The sequence below is a fragment of the Primulina tabacum genome, chromosome 3, assembly GCF_025594145.1.
Source record: "Primulina tabacum isolate GXHZ01 chromosome 3, ASM2559414v2, whole genome shotgun sequence".
Taxonomy (NCBI): domain Eukaryota; kingdom Viridiplantae; phylum Streptophyta; class Magnoliopsida; order Lamiales; family Gesneriaceae; genus Primulina; species Primulina tabacum.
This window is the reverse complement of record NC_134552.1, coordinates 6,279,296-6,296,945: the sequence shown is the minus strand read 5'-3', so window position 1 is coordinate 6,296,945 and position 17,650 is coordinate 6,279,296. Positions and strand designations below refer to the sequence as shown.

Below are 17,650 nucleotides of genomic sequence, written 5' to 3'. Positions count from 1 at the left end.
GGGGTACATGACTGTAGTTTCATATCAAGATTCTGTGGTCACAACTTTCAGTCTCCTTGGTAAAGGGCTCCCTACCTCTTGTTGATTGATCATCCATTATTTGGAAATAAATTAGATTGGTTATCTTGGTCCTAACACCACCCGCGGTGCTCACATAGATGTCAACGACGGGTGATTATAATTAGGGATGGTATACCGTACCTTACCGTATCGAAAATTTCGATATACCGAAAATCGGTATACCGAAAATTTCGGTAAAATATAACTAGCATACTGATTATACCGAAATTGTACGGTATACCGAGATTTCGGTACGGTATCGGTATATACCGTTTTATACCGAAAAATACATTACATTTTAAAATTTTTATGAATTTATTGTTTTAAAATATTATATATTTTAAAATTTTTAATATTTTTTCGGTATTTCGGTATTCCGGTATATACCGAAATTTTCAAATTGCATACCATTACCGTACCGAAAAATTCGGTATTCTTACCGTACCTTACCGAAATCTTTGATATACCGCAAATTCGGTAAATTCGGTATTTTTCGGTACGGTAATCACGGTATACCAAAAATTCGGTATTTTTTGCCACCTCTAATTATAATATCAAAACTATATATCTGTGTGTGTGCACACATCACAGCACAAGAAAACCTGTGACCTTCAAATTCAACACATTTCAATGAAAAAAGCAAGACTTATCATAGGCAAATAATAATGCTGTGGACCAGTGACCCTTTATCCTCTACATAATATATATAATACCTATATGTGTATGACTGTATGTGAAAGGGAATTCAACACCTAACATATAAAGGAGAGGACTGCAAATGAATGGTTGTCATCCAATGGTGAACTTTTAAATTTAAGACTTTGAGTAAAATCCCCGCTCTTAACATATGTAGTTGACATAAATTACACAAAAAGATTCTGCAAGTTTTACTCCAACTCCGGCTGTGACAAATACAGTCCCAGCTAAAACACCCCGAACACAGAAAACATCGGTTTTTTTTATTGATTTTTTGACCCTCTTCCCTTCCTTGTAAATCAAGCTAATATGTTATATGTTTTAAGAGTTTTCTGTAATTTGAAATATTTCGAGTACTGAATTATGGAATCAAGTTGTCGGAAGATATCTTGAACTTTGTTTCTGACCCTGACGAGGTGGTGTGATAACCACTGCTTTGTCACAGGCATGCTAATCAACTGCATCAAGTACTTAACTAGACATGAGAATCAATACAGAAGAAAATTTTAAACATATATGGTCACTTTGATATATCAAACCTGTAAAAATGTCTATTAAATTTAAACACCCCGAGTTTTGACAATAAAAAAGCACCACCGAGTTGTTTCAGAGTCCGGCTGCTAATTTTATTTATTTACAGGACTCTAGGCGTTGGACAAGTCAAGTTACTCATATTCTATCAGAAGCTCAAGCTGTATATTTTATAAGATCATCTCTTGAATATGTTTATAACCAGACCTCTTTATCTAAGAAATGTTCAGAGTCAGATCGTTCAACTCTAACCATGTTCCAACCGATCAGACATTAACAGATCAAGATGGATACAACAACTCAAGTTGTTCAATGCTATCAAAATAAAGTGTCGAACACAGTATCCTTTTAACTCCCGATTGACAGGAATAGTTTCCTAAAATATCAAGAGTCAATCAACTTTTCAGAAACTAAAAGAGTCGAAGCCGTGAAAAGCAAATAAACATTAAATGAGCATTTAATGCAGTATATGATAAATAGAGATTTACAATACCAATTTGTCGAGAGATAGTATAGATGACCATTGACAAAATATTCCTACTTAGCGCACACCTATATGTTCAAATCATATTATCAATGGCCAACTTGTGCTACCTTATTTACTCTAACCGTTCAAGAAAAGATTTTAACACCTAATAATTGTTAAAGTCGACTTAATTTTTGCAAAATATTTTTAAAAAATTATTAAATTTACCCTTTAAACTCTTTTCGAATTCCAACAGACTCTCTCACCCATCTTTTATTTATTTTCATTTTAGTTTGTTATCCATATTAAGTTTTTCTCGAAATCAAACTATTCTAGATTTGACCAATTTTGCCTCCATATCATAATGGGCCTACTTGCACTACTTTCATTTTAGTTTGTTATCCATATTAAGTTTTATCATATACTCTCTCAGTCCCAGAAGCGGAGCCATGATTAAAAATAGTTGGGGCTGGCTTCGCATTGTGTTACTATAATTAATATAATAAATTAATTATTTAAAAATATAAATATAATTAAAAATGTATATGAATATTGATTTTTCAAAAACATAGAACAATAGTATTTGATATTCATTACTTTCAAAAGTATGAGAAAAAAGCATTATCGAAATTGTATTATTCGATTCTTCTTGGTACATAATAAAACAAATTAAATGTAAATAATCAGAAGTAACTTAATACAAGATTATATAGTCCATGCAATTATTAAAAAAAAAAAACAAATGTCAGAAAATATTTGAAATTACAGAATTAATTTAATTCGGCATTAAAAAAAATGTTAATTTCGATCAAGCCTACTTTCCAAACAATAACTTTAAGCATTAAAATTCTGAAATCGCGATTTTCAAACAAAAATCCTCGAACTTAACATTTTTTGTTCAAAAGTCGTCAAACTATAATTTTAAAAAATTGTATTTAACAATTCTAAAGCATAGCAACAACCAAACTTCAATTACCCGACACTGAAAATTCGAAATCCCGAAATATTATAGACTGAAAATTTGAAAATAATCAAATAAATTCCAAAATTTCGATCAATATCTTCAATTACTTCAAAGTTAGTACCAACAACCAATAACAAAATAAACATCGATTAATGGAACCAAACTCACAAAAATCAAACCAAAATTTGGCTCCTCCTTAAACAACCTCTAAATGTCAGCAAAGACGAGATTTCGAACTCCAAAAGTGCCCTAAAATTGGAGAGAGGGGATAGATTGTTGATATTTTTTGGTTAAAATTGGACTTGATTTTATTTATTTCAACATCATTGTTTTAATTTTATTTAAATATATATTTTAAAATCGTCCGTCAATTATAATTTTTCTACATATTTTTAAACACGTGATTGAATTATTTGACAAAAGTGAAAAAAAAAAATTGTAAATCAGAGTTGTAAACAATTTTTTTTTAAAAAAAATGTATTCATTTTTTAAAAAAACATAGGTGGGGATGGAGCCTACTTTAGCTCAAGGATGGCTCCACCCTACTCCGTCTGAAATATAAAGACTAAATTTATTACTTCTTTCATATCAAATATATAATTTGATTTCCATATTTAGTATGATTTTCTCCATTCTTTTATCAGCATACCATCTTCATTAAATATTAGGGTAAAATGGGAAACTTCTTTGTAAAAATTTAATTTTTTATTAACGTTTTTTTATAATCAAGTGTTTACTAACAAGTCAAAAGATATGATTGTTTTGTCAAGTCGCAAATTTATTTACTTATACTTGTAGCATCGCAGAATACATCTATTTGTGCCAATGATTCGAACTGTTAGGTGCATGTTTATCTACTGATGTTCTCTCATATCCCATGGAGATTAGTCTTACAATTTACATACCGTCAGTTTTATTCCCAACAGACAATATTATCCTGTTAAAATCTTACAAAGTTAGCAGCATGACGTATGAAATTTCCCAAAATATCACCACTTATATCAATATTATCCTCACTCATTCACGTTTCTTACAAATAAATCTAAATATATGGAATACAACGAGTGTGATATTTAGATTTGACCAATTTTGTTCTTTTTTAAAAACCAACTCCAATACATTCATTTTTAAAGATCCATGTCACTTTTATTTGGAGCAAGGTAGTGCAAGTAGGCCCATTAAGCTACCTACATACATACCAAGTTGTTTGGGTCTCAATGCGGGTACGATCCGGTTTGGGTCCAACCCGAACCTAGTTACTCAAACTCTCAATTCTCTGCACAACGCTTGACATTAGAAAACCAAATGCGTTTTTTCTTATGTCATTCGTCACGCTTTTTTAGATTCGGGAGTTATCGTTTTCACTGACACTGACCCGTTGGCGAGCCTCTCCCCAAAAACCAGTTGCACCTTATCCCCACCACCTCCGCCAATCTGTGTTGCAAAACCCTGCAAAAACCTCCTTCAATGCCTGCCATAATCGACACAATTTCACTGTAAACCCCTACTTGTCAATCTTAGTACCAATTCCTACCAAAAGATTCTGTAATTTAATCTTCTCAATGGAGCTATCTTCGTCTTTCAAACTCCAATCCGCACCAGACTTATCCTTTTCCTCTTCTTTATCGTCCTTCCCTTTTCAAACCCTCCTCAAATACCCTAAAATCCCATCAAATTTCCATATTTTGGCAGTAGCAGTGGACCCAAAAGAGCTGCCTCAGAACAGCCCTAAGAGACTCTTGAAAGAGCTGGCAGAGCGCAAGAAAATAGTGTCCCCCAAGAAGAAGCCACCCCCAAGAAGATTCATCCTCAAGCCCCCACTTGATGATGCGAGATTGGCTGAAAGATTCCTCAACAGCCCACAGTTGTCGCTGAAAGCTTTCCCTTTATTGAGTTCTTGCTTGCCCTCTATGCGGTTAAACAATGCGGACAGAACCTGGATGGATGAATATTTGCTGGAGGTGAAGCAAGCTTTAGGATACCCATTGGAGCCTTCCGAGAATTATGGAGATGATAACCCGGCTAAGCAGTTAGATACATTGTTGTATTTGGCATTTCAGCACCCCCATTGCGACAGGACCTAATGCGCGGCATGTGAGATCGGGGCATTCACGGTTGGGCTTCTTGGGGGAGCATGTATTGGAGTTGGCCTTGTGTGAGTTTTTCTTGCAGAGATATCCAAGGGAATCCCCGGGGCCAATGAGGGAGAGGGTCTATGCTCTGATTGGGAAAAGGTTTTTGCCTAAGTGGATCAAAGCTGCTAGCTTGCAGAATTTGATTTTTCCTTATGATGATATGGATAGGTTGATTCGAAGAGATAGAGAACCTCCGGTCAAGTATGTTCTTTTTTTTTCAAGTTTGCTTACTTATTTACTCAATGGGACTTAATTGTATACATTTGGATTACTAATCTAGATTCCTTTATCGGATGTGCTTTGAGATATATTATCTCAAGGCTGTGCTTGGTGGAAGATGAGAGAGATTACATTTCAGTCAAGGTTATTCAAATTAATTTGATTTGAACGTAGTCTTTAAAATCTCACAAGATGTGCACCTAGGCTCAAGTCTCGACTGAGACTCGGTGCACCTTGACAGGAGCCCTGGCTCAGCCCTTCAATGAAGCCCTCACTGGAGCCCTGAATTTGGTGTGCTTTAAAGGCTCGAGGCACTTTTTTCGTGCTATTTAAATTTAGGGATAATAAATTCAGGGTGCGTTGTGTAGGGATGATAAATTTAAGTTGAGACGCGAGATAATAGTCATTCATTTTCACTCATTAACAAATGAGTGTTTATGATAGTGTCAGTCAATTGTTTGTTACGTATATATTTGGTTACAGTAAGAAATTTTCTCCAAATAGTTAGATCATGTCATTCTATCTCACAGTGCGGCTCATTTTAATGAGATCCAATTCTTACCTTGCACTTTTTACCTTATGCTCTAGGCATTTTTTACACCTTAGGGCGTCTTGTGCTTCTAATAAATATAGACCAACAAAATATAATAGATACTGCAATTGTCTGTTATATGCTTCAACTATACGAATATGTCATTACATATGTGGGTTGTGACAATTCTAAGTTGTGGAGTCATTTATGCTGTGTTTCATCAGTTATGCTAAAGTGAGTCTTTGAGTTAGATGATTGATAACATTTTGAATTCATATACATGATACTGGCAGAGCTTGCCAAGTAATCAAATATGCATACATTACAAAAAACAATGTGAACTCTAAATCCTTGAGGAAAATTTAATGATATCAAACGTGAACCAACGTATTTGGCTGTGTAATTCCTTGCCCACGATCTTTGTCATTTATCAAATTGGCTTATTATGATTTACTTTCATTGTATATGTTGGCGGCAGATCTGTATTCTGGGCCTTGTTTGGTGCAATATATCTGTGCTATGGCATGCCAGAAGTGTATAGAGTTCTTTTTGAGGTGTTTGGAATGGATCTTGAGGCTGAAGATTGCCAGCCTAAACTGAGGAGACAGCTTGAGGATGTAGATCATGTATCTGTTGAATTCGAAAGTCAAAAGCTGAGTTGGCAAGATGTAGCTGCTTATAAGGCTAGCATTATTAGTTCCTTACCATCTCTATTCTTTTTCTTTGGATTAATTTACTGTTAAAAAACTATGACCTTTTATTTCTGACATTCTTGTTTAAAAAATGGTGTTTCTATTATTCCATTTATTAAGAAGATGGATTGTCAACTCATTGGTGTATTAATGTTTGACAGCCCCCAGAAGACACCCTTTTTACTCACCCAAGGCTTTTCAGGGCGTGTGTTCCACCAGGAATGCATCGATTCCGAGGCAACATTTGGGATTATGATTGTAGACCTCAAGTCATGCGAAAACTAGGATACCCGTTAGTGAGGACTGATAGGATTCGTGAGATAACGGATGCCAGGAATATTGAACTTGGACTTGGATTACAGGTAATCCTTTCAGCTTGATCTGGAACACATGTATTGGTTGGTTCCGTTACTTTACGTAGATGATGCTCTAGGCATAAACTGAAAATTTAAGGGGGCTGGCAAAAAAATACAAAATGGAACTCTATGTACAACACTATCAAAACTTTGAAAAATGTGAGTGACTTTTCAGTTGAGTATAAAGTCGAAAATGATATATATCGCTGTTGCAGCTCCTGATAACTCTATGTGTGTATCTATCAACCCTGAAATTCTTTTTGTCCTTGCATCTAAATGAATAACATAATATAGCTATTATATATCTTTTCATGGTATTAGGTAATAGTGTGTTACATTGTTGCCTTGTTGTGCTCAAATTAAGGTTGAGCATCAATTTTTTCCAGGAAATTTTACGGTTTCTGACAAATCTTGCCTATAATGAAATACAGCTTTGTTTCCTTCACCCGTCCAAGTACAAGTTCGAACACCCACGCTTTTGCTTCGAACGACTGGAATACCTTGGTCAAAAAATCCAGGTATGTACTCTGTAAATTTATAGTGTTCTGTTCGATATATCAATTTACTAGCTTTGTGTGTAACTTTATAATACTCCTGTTCCATGTTGGATTCTGGGAAGAGTTTGCTATGATTTATCTAGTTCTGCCAACTCAAATTAATCATTGAGTGTAGCTACTATAAAAAAGCATCATGTACAATCTTGTTTGTGCTGGCCCGTCATCACAGGGCGTAAATATTTTGAACTTAAATCTTCTCCGAACTTTCACTGCATAATTGGCACAAACGCAACTCAATTTCCCAACTGTGTGCAGGACCTTGTGATGGCCGAAAGGCTGCTCATGAAGCATATAGATGCTCCAGGAAGATGGTTACAGGAAAAACATCGTCGCATTTTAATGAACAAATTTTGCGGGAGATACTTGAGGGAGAAATATCTCCATCCTTTCATAATTTACAGTGAAGAAGTGCAAGACGCATACGAACACAACCGAAGGCTTAGAAATCCGGCTTCAACTTCAGTTCAACAATCCCTTCATGGACTCGCTTACGCTGTATATGGAAAGCCAGAAGTTAGACGTCTCATGTTCGAAGTTTTCGATTTTGAGCAGATTCAACCTAAGGCTGTATCATGAAAAATGAAAAAAATATTTGTGCTTTATCTTGAACGAATGGGCTCATCTTTATTCACTTAAATGGCTCCTGAAAGATTTATGTTCATTTTGTTTGTTTTTGGCTGAACAAATTGCACAGAAAAAAGGCATAAAACTGCACACGGTCGATTAGATTCGTATAAATTTTTTTATGGAGTTCGTGTATCATGCGTAAGTAGTGTAACTCTCCCGCTACCGCGTGATTAACTCCTAAAAGAAAATGGGCCCTATTCGGGCCTTACAACCCAACCAGCAACAAATATATGTCAGGTAAACATTAATGATATTGCTAAAGTCTGGTCCTCTATTAAATGTTAATGTCTCTTTTTTCCAATTAATTAAAACTTGGATACATTCATTTATAATAAAAATAAATAAATAAAAATTGATACGTTAATAATGTTAACGTATTTTATTAAATTAAATACAATAAATAATATTAACTTCAATTATTACCAGATTGCACACTTTGTACTATTTCAAAGAAAAAAAACATTAATTATGTGACATGTGCACGTACATTATGTCAAAGGATATAAATATATTACTACATATGATGTAATTAACTTTTAATTTTTGTTATTTTGTAAACATAATTTTTTTAAAATAACAATAATAATAATAATAAAATAAATAAATTTCAAAGAAAAAATACACTAATTATGAAATAAAATATTATATAGAATAAAAAAAATTACCAAATAATGTGACTAGAATGAATGAGAGGAACAATCGGATAAGACTTCCAGAAACGCAGGCTTCGATGTCGTTTACTTAATAAATAATGAATAATTTCCATACTAAACAGAGACAGAAAACCTGGGTTGATTATCGGATAATTAATATGCATACAAAAATTAATTAGCGGAACCTTTGTCCCCTGCTTAAAGTGCATCACGTGATCCCTAACCTTTTGTCTTCGAAGTTTCAACATTATTGACTTTTGTCCACTTTATAGTTTGTATTTAAATTTATTTTTTTTAAAATATCTTATTTTATTTTTCACCGCCATTATTTTAATAACGATAAATGATATATAATATGGTCATCCTTGTTATATTTTTTTCATTAGAAAACAAATATACGCGCGATTAGCGTAAATACCTTCGTTATATGACTAACATAATAAAATTATAGCATGAAATGCTATCTATCACAAACTAGGATGGCCTCGACTCGAGCTCGATTTTACCGAACTAGTTTGTGGTCAGACTCAACTAGCTTGAACACAGTACATTCTTGTTTATTTTTATTCTTTAATTTAATTAGTATTCTCTGGGATGGCCTTGATTCGAGCTCAGTTTTATCCAAAATGTTCTCTATCATGAAAAACACAACAAAATAAAAATATTTGTCCATATGAACATATTTAATCCATCGAGCATCTCAAAATCCATCACATTAAAGTAGTCCACGTAACTTCTCCATTTCCCCATACAGATTTTAAATACCCTCACGCTTCTTCCATTGAACGTACGCTCATTTTTCACTTCTGCAAACGAAAGCCATTAATAAAAAGCATCGTTTGTAATAATAAGTCTGAGGAAAAATGGGTTTTTTTTTTATGGTTGGAAGTTGCAAGTTGAAAGGTATTCCACATCTGGTCTCCACCCACCCAACCACTCCATGGATAATAAATTTCAATCACTTACAGCAATGGGTCGATGATGTCAGGTTCTTTATCGGTCTCACCAAATGTATCTTAATCACAGGGAAGTTTTATGTGAGACGGTCTCATGAATCTTTATTTTAAGACGGTCAATCCTACCAATATTCACAATAAAAAGTAATACTCTTAACATAAAAAATAATACTTTTTATGGATAACTCAAATAAGATATTAGTCTCACAAAATACGACCACCGTCTCACACAAACTTTTGTCTTTAATTAAACGAAAAATCGTGGAAATGGTCTTTTTAAGTCAGAATTTGTTCTATTACAATAGTTATTTGTGTCATATATATGCATGGTTAATTTAATTATTAAAATATAATTTATAATTTCGAATAAAACAGTTCAAACGTTATATATGTTTCAATCTATTTCCGTTCAAAATTAGTTATTGCTCCCTGTGATTACACTTTTGCAATCCAGAAAAATAGAACTGATGATATCTCGGGATGACCCGGGTCATGGTTAATGCCCGGAAGGACCCGGACCAAGTAGCCTGGTCATGGGTAGTGTCGGGTCAGTAGAATGGAGTATTCCCGGGTCAATCTTCCCGGGATGACTCGGGCCATGGAGCCGGGCCGTAGAACACCAGGGAAGTCACCTGCCCAGCCTATTGGATACCCAGGCTCTCTTATAATTTTTCGAGAAGCATTCTACCCGAACAACTTCGATATCAGCGCTGCATTTAATTGCGCCGACATAGTAGGGTGTGTGCAGCCGACATAGTAGGGTGTGTGCAGCCGACCTATCTCTGACATTAATATAAATGTTTGACAAAATCAGGTGGGCTTGATGTGACTAGTATGAGATTTGACATGTCAGAACAATATGGTATAATCAGTCGCCCTACTATAATTAATGCTCAACACAAAGAACGAGGTCATCATTGCATTATCTACTATAAATATCAGGTTCTTTACTTGCATTTACTCTCTATTCAGATATTGGGATACACATTGAATGCTCTCATTTATTGTTCATTTACTCTCACTCTCCACACTAATCACACAGCCATCACTTGGCTACATTGGTTTTCTTGCTAGAGTTATTCACTGACTTAAGCATCAGAGTGTTCACGCCGGACACCCCTCCGGCGCCCATTCACGTGGTTACTCTCTTGTTCGTAGATCTTTCAAATCATTCAGGGAGTAAAAGAAGTTCAGCCCAGACGTCCAACTCATATTTTCTTCAACATTTTGATAGCAAATCCGGTAGAATACCCGACCCGACTCGTTCATTTCACCCAGATTGCATCAAGAATGTGTTCAAGCGACAAACAAAGCTTGTGGTAATCTGATAGATATAATATAAGAAATCGTAGCATATTTATATACGAAAAAAGATTAATAATCCAAAAAAGAGGCAGCCCGTGACCAAGTAAACGTAATGTTGAAGATAAGATTTATGTTCCCAATTAGCGGCTGCGGTGAATTGCAGTGCGGTTCGTGAATTGCGCCACTCAATGGACCAACGGGTTCATCGAAGGTTTCTTTTATTCCTTTATGATAATAATAGAATAATTTGTTGAGATTAAAGCCTGACTACACGTGATCAAAGGTGATTAATTCGAATATATTCCATTTCCACACGACCATATTGAATTGACCATGTTACGAGTAGATCTATTGTGAGACGATCTCACGAATATTTATTTGTGATACATGTCAATCATACCGATATTCACAATAAAAAATAATATTTTTAGCATAAAAAAATAATATTTTTTCCTGAATGATCCAAATAAGATATCCGTCTCACAAAATATGATCCGTGAGACCGTCTCACATAAATTTTTGTCCTATTGTTATTCTTGCAAACACCAAGTTCGATAACCTAATAGATCCTTCTACACGAACTGTCGATTTGATATCCTCTAACGAGCTTGAAATGCCTAAATGCAATAAATGGATGAACAAGCAACTGCTCCTCCGATGGAAAAAGTTCTGCTCAATAAATGCGATCAAATACGTGACAAGGTGAAAATACAATCCGGGACGAGATCTCGAGTACGATATTATTTACAAAATATGTGTGACATTTTCAAAATTGTCTCAATTCAATATGGGAGAGTGAATGGATTAGTAACTCGTGAGTATATTTATCAAACTTCTTTTGAATTTTTCTTTCTAACATGCATTTTCATCTACGAAGGCACAATTATAAAAAATAAAATGACAGATGAATATTGGCTAATTTATTACCAATGTAATTCGAAATAGGATTGTTCATCAATCTTCAAACTTTCAAAGCCACCTCCGAATTAATCTCACGCTCAGTGCGGATTATATAAGTTCTTGATGGATTATGTCAAGTCAAATATATTTTTGTAATTTAAAATCAATTTTCAAGTTAGACATATTATGAATTATTAAACACAAAAAAAATCTGATGAGAACTACCCGTGAATCAATTTTGTTATACGAATCTTTGGTCCGATTCATTTTATGAAAACTATTATTTTTATTCCAAAAATATTAATTTTTTTTATAAATATGCACTGGATCACCCAGTCTCACAAATAAAAAACTAACTATTCATTAAATGCTTTCATTGTATTTAATAGAATCAGACTAACACATGAGCTTGCAGATCACATTAACCAAATAATACTGCACTGAATAAGTCTTATGTCATGTGCTCATCCGAATAGACGTTGATTAAAAAAATGGAACTATTAATTATCAGTGAAACACTTGTCTATTTTATCGAGTTGGACACTCGATTGTGATATGGAATATGTATTTGATAAAAAAAATTGACATATCAAAATATTTTAAATACTTTTAACATGCTTATTTTCACCAATTATATTGAATTTTGATAAAAGATTATATTATGTTTACTGCTCAGGTAAAAGAAAAAAAAAATAAAATCAGATATCATGAAATGAAAATATTTATTTAGGCGTATGTGTTAGTAATCTCTCTTTCTACCAACCTGTCTTCCTTTTCCTCTTTTGTGGCAACGCAATCATTCACGAACAGGACAAACTACAAAGTCCCCACTCACTCACATCTCCATGGTTTCACACTTCTTCGTTTTCTTCAAGCCTCCTACTCCAGCTGTATTTCTATCCAGTACTATTTAGTCCAAACACTTTCTTCCCTACGAACTACACCAAGAAATGGGGAAAAAATCTGAACTTTACGTGTTTTGGATTCTGGGTTTCATTCTGTTGGCGTGTTCTTGCCATGTTTCTGTTGCTGTCACGGGGACTAGAACTTACATTATCCACATGGCGAAATCGAGAATGCCCGCCATTTTTGAGGATCATTCTCACTGGTACGACTCGTCTCTGAAATCGGTGTCGGGCTCGGCGGAGATTTTGTACACGTACGATAATGCGATTCATGGATTCTCAGCCCGGATGACGCCAGAGGAGGCTGAGGCGCTGGCGAATCGGCCTGGAATTGTTTCTGTTATGCCCGAACTGAAGTACGAGCTTCACACGACGCGGACGCCATCGTTTTTGGGATTGGACCAGAATTCTGCTATGTTCCCGGAATCTGAGTCTGCCAGTGATGTTATTGTCGGGGTTTTGGACACTGGTGTTTGGCCCGAAAGCCCAAGCTATGATGACACTGGCCTTGGGCCTGTGCCAAGTTTCTGGAAGGGGGAATGTGAAGTTGGAACGAATTTCACTAAATCCAACTGTAATAGGAAGTTGGTTGGAGCCAGGTTTTTCTCTAAAGGTTACGAGGCAACTCTAGGTCCAATTGATCAGTCCAAGGAATCAAAATCTCCGTGTGACGACGATGGCCACGGCACGCACACCTCCTCCACCGCAGCTGGATCGGTTGTCACCGGCGCTAGCCTGTTTGGGTACGCAGCCGGGACTGCACGAGGAATGGCACCGCGTGCCAGGATTGCTGTGTACAAAGTCTGCTGGATCGGGGGATGTTTTAGTTCCGACATTTTGGCGGCAATTGAGAAGGCCATAGACGACAATGTTAATGTTCTATCAATGTCTCTCGGCGGCGGAGTTTCCGATTACTTTAGGGATAGCGTTGCATCGGGAGCCTTTGCCGCCATGGAGAAGGGTATTTTGATTTCTTGCTCCGCTGGTAACGCGGGCCCAAGTTCTTATAGTTTGTCTAATGTAGCACCGTGGATAACAACAGTCGGTGCCGGCACCCTTGACCGTGACTTCCCGGCGTATGTCAGCCTCGGAAATGGGAAAAACTACTCCGGAGTTTCACTTTACAAAGGCGGCCCATTACCTGGAAAAATGCTTCCTTTAATTTACGCCGGAAACGCAACCAATGCCACCAATGGTAATCTCTGCATGACGGATACACTAATTCCTGAAAAAGTAGCCGGAAAGGTTGTGCTCTGCGACCGTGGGGTGAACCCAAGAGTTCAAAAGGGTTCCGTCGTCAAAGCTGCTGGCGGGGTAGGGATGGTTTTAACCAACACCGTGGCAAACGGCGAGGAGCTGGTGGCAGACGCCCATCTTCTTCCAGCCACGGCAGTGGGGCAAACCGCCGGTGAAACAATCAAATCATATCTGTTCTCCGATTCAAATCCAACCGCCACAATTTTCTTCGAAGGCACCAAAGTCGGAATCCAACCCTCGCCCGTGGTGGCCGCTTTCAGCTCCAGGGGACCAAACCCCATCAGCTCGCATATTCTGAAACCCGACATTATAGCACCAGGTGTCAATATACTAGCAGGCTGGTCCGGTGCTGTGGGGCCCACAGGCCTCGCAGAGGACAACAGGCGCGTGGGATTCAACATAATCTCCGGCACGTCGATGTCCTGCCCCCATGTAAGCGGCTTAGCAGCTCTGCTTAAGGGCGCGCACCCAGAATGGAGCCCGGCCGCCATACGATCGGCGTTGATGACTACGGCTAAAGTCGTAGACAAAAACGGCAAATTAATCGAAGACGTCTCCACTGGGAAACCATCCACACCATTCGACCATGGCGCCGGCCACGTGGATCCCGTCTCCGCCCTGAATCCAGGCCTCGTCTACGACTTAGATGTGGATGATTACTTAAACTTCCTCTGCGCATTGAATTACACGGCCGACGAGATCAGCGGCCTGGCCAAGAAGAATTTCACATGCGACTCCAGCAAGAGCCACAGCATAAACGACTTCAATTATCCTTCTTTCGCGGTGTCCCTTCCGGCTACCACAGATCGTACCCTCGACAGCGGAGATGGTACCTCTTCGAATACAGTGAAGTACACAAGAACTGTAACAAACGTGGGATCGCCTGGAACGTACAAGGTTTCGATTTCGACGAGTGCTGCCTTCAAGGTATCAGTGGATCCTGAGGAGTTGGCTTTCAGTCAAACAAACGAGCAAAAATCATATACGGCGACGTTTACCTCGGTTTTACAAGAGCCGGTGGATGCAAATGAATTTGGTAGGATCGAATGGTCAGACGGGAAACACGTCGTTGGGAGCCCAATTGCTGTGAGTTGGACGTAGACTTCTCGACCGAAGGGGAGAGTAATTTACATTATATTTTAGTTGCTTTTCACTTTTCAGTCATTATTATCGTGTTCAAATCGTGTTCATCCATTCAAGATGAATTTTAGTACGCTGTTCTGTTATTTTATGCTTGAATCGATAGATTCTAATTTCATATTTTTCAATTAGTTTTATTATTTACTGTTAAATAGTAGATCAAATATTAAATTTATATTTTATTTATGTATATATCAGTAATACAAAATAAAATGTGGGGGGAATCAATCTTATGTGTCAACCACATTCTTAATAAAATACCACACAAAAATAAAGATGAAACTATATATGAATTATGAAAGGATCACAAATCATCTTACAAATACCTAAAAGTGTGGGGGTGTTTGGCTAAAGTAGAAATATCTAAGCCAAAACAAGTTAAAATTGGATCCAAAACAGTTAGATTGCATTTTTATTTGATATGTATATAATAGTAGTTCATGTAGGTTTTTGGTTCATAAGACAACAATTCCTGATATTAATGAATGAATAATTTAATATTTATTTTAAACTTGTGAAGTTACTATCGACTCAAACAACCACCTAAGCAATGACATGAAAAAATTAACCTTACAATGAAGTCAAATGGTTTCAAAATGAACGAATGTGACAAATGTGTCTATATTAAAGGTAATGCAAATGCTTATGTAATTGTCTATCTTTATGTAGACGACATGTTGATTATGAGAAGTAATCATGAGTTGAGTATAAATACCAAGAAAATGTTGAAAGAGGGTTATGTGATATCATATTAGGAATTAAAATCTTTAGAATACTTGATAGAATTATTATATCACAAACTCACTATATTGAAAAGGTACTTGAATGATTCAGCACCTTAAATAGTCGTCCCACTAGAACATCTATAGATTTAGGCGTTTATTTAGCAAAGAATCGAGGAGAACCCATCTCACAACTTGAATATGCAAGGATAATAGGTAGTCTAATATTATTGACTAACTGTACCCGTTCAGATCTTCCATATACAGTAAACAAGTTAAGTAAGTTCACAAGTAATTCAAATAAGGATCGTTGGAAAGCCTTAACGAGAGTGATTTTATATTTAAAATATACATTGAACTATGGTTTAATATATACATTATCCAAACAACTGAAATGCATTTGAAATATATTCATCCAACTACGATCTTTATCCTATGAAATGTGAAATCAAAAAATATTGGTAACCGAAATGAAATCGTGTTTCATGTATCGATTTCGTTACTAGTATGATTAAACATTTCTCATTGTAAAACATGTTTTGTTGTTAGCCCCTGCACACAAGAAAAAACAATATCTTTCCATCCAAAAATCAAACATCACCAAAAATCCTCGGAGACCGTTGACTCGTCTTACTTGGTTGCAACATGGAATCACCTGTCCTCGTAACTTCAAAAAGAATCCACATGTGTGTTCGTTGTCAAATCAATTTGATTTATTTAGTGATGTAACATTTCATTTTCCAAAATCTTGAGACTCTATTTTAGTCATCCTAAAGTGGCGGAGCATGAGTTGCGGACTAAATTGGGCACGACAATTATGGGTTCTAGAGCGAAGCGTGGTGTATGTGTCATCGCTTGGTGAGATGAAATCATTACAAGAAATCAAAGTTAGGGTTATTGGATCATTTGGTGGGTGTAAAAAGTCTTAACATCGCTTAACTAACCATTTAAATACACATAATTGCCACACGTAACTGAATACTAAATGTATGTGGAACTTATAATACTTTTTATATATATATAAAAGCAATAATAAGTTTGAAATGATCAGTTTTGCTACGGTGGTAAGTAAACAGATGAATACGTGTAACACACTTTATTATCCACGTCAGCACAAAACCAGAACAAGCATGTGGAGCTAGTTGTTAAGTAAACATATGAATACTATATGTTGTTAACTATTTCAATTAATTTAAAAGGAATCAATGGTTGTCTTAATTTGGTTTAAATTTAATTATTTTTATGCATTTAACAATAATTAAAGTGTAAAAAATACATATACAAATGTAGACGCATGTTTCATTTGCTTGAAAAAACATAAAAATGGTAATATGATGCACTGCATGCTTGGGTAAACATCTCAAGAGTTGAGGTGACCATACATAATATTGGATAAAAATGTATATGATTGTTCTCCGAAGGAATTATATTTCTTTAAATTTTAAATTCCACGTTCAAAAATCAATCCTGGAGTACTATGCGAGTCTGATAGCAAATTGGATAAGCCCACAACCACAGTACAAGAATCAGAAGGGGGATTTTCCATAAATTGGGCCAGAAGTAAATCGTAGACCAGGCCAACCCTATCTACTGTTTAGTTAAAATGTTAGAAGAAAGCAATATGGAAAGATTCAAAATTGATTGGCTTTACATACACATAGCCTTGGGTCACTCAGAAATAGACACCTCACGCAAAGAACAGACAGCTCCAGGACTCGTGTCACCTTCACAAAAACACATCGTTGTTAGATTTTTTTAATTTTATTCGGTGAAAAAAAGAAACCCTTATAAATAAATTCGACCCACAATCTCACAAAAAGACCAGAAGAATTATGGAGAAGAAACAAGATAGTGAGAAGAAAGGGAAATGTACAAGGGTTACCCGTGGAAACAAGTCCTTACACACAGTACAAGGACCTGGAAGATTACAAACAGCAAGGGTATGGCACACACTGCCACCTCCAACCTCAACCTGGC

General features: G+C 36.1%; 2 protein-coding genes across 2 annotated transcripts; both read left to right on the top strand.

Annotated features, from left to right (window-relative positions):
• The first annotated feature begins 4,044 nt into the window (after positions 1-4,044).
• Positions 4,045-7,869, top strand: LOC142539659 (ribonuclease III domain-containing protein RNC1, chloroplastic-like). Its single transcript, XM_075645256.1, is given in 6 exon segments — positions 4,045-4,798; positions 4,800-5,053; positions 6,082-6,286; positions 6,457-6,657; positions 7,083-7,169; positions 7,464-7,869. Coding segments are annotated over 6 exon segments (1,587 nt in total). The 5' UTR covers positions 4,045-4,279; the 3' UTR covers positions 7,785-7,869.
• Positions 7,870-12,391: 4,522 nt separating this feature from the next.
• Positions 12,392-15,079, top strand: LOC142539658 (subtilisin-like protease SBT1.7). Its single transcript, XM_075645255.1, has one exon. The coding sequence runs from the start codon at positions 12,600-12,602 to the stop codon at positions 14,910-14,912; it is 2,313 nt and encodes a 770-aa protein (XP_075501370.1). The 5' UTR covers positions 12,392-12,599; the 3' UTR covers positions 14,913-15,079.
• Positions 15,080-17,650: the final 2,571 nt, after the last annotated feature.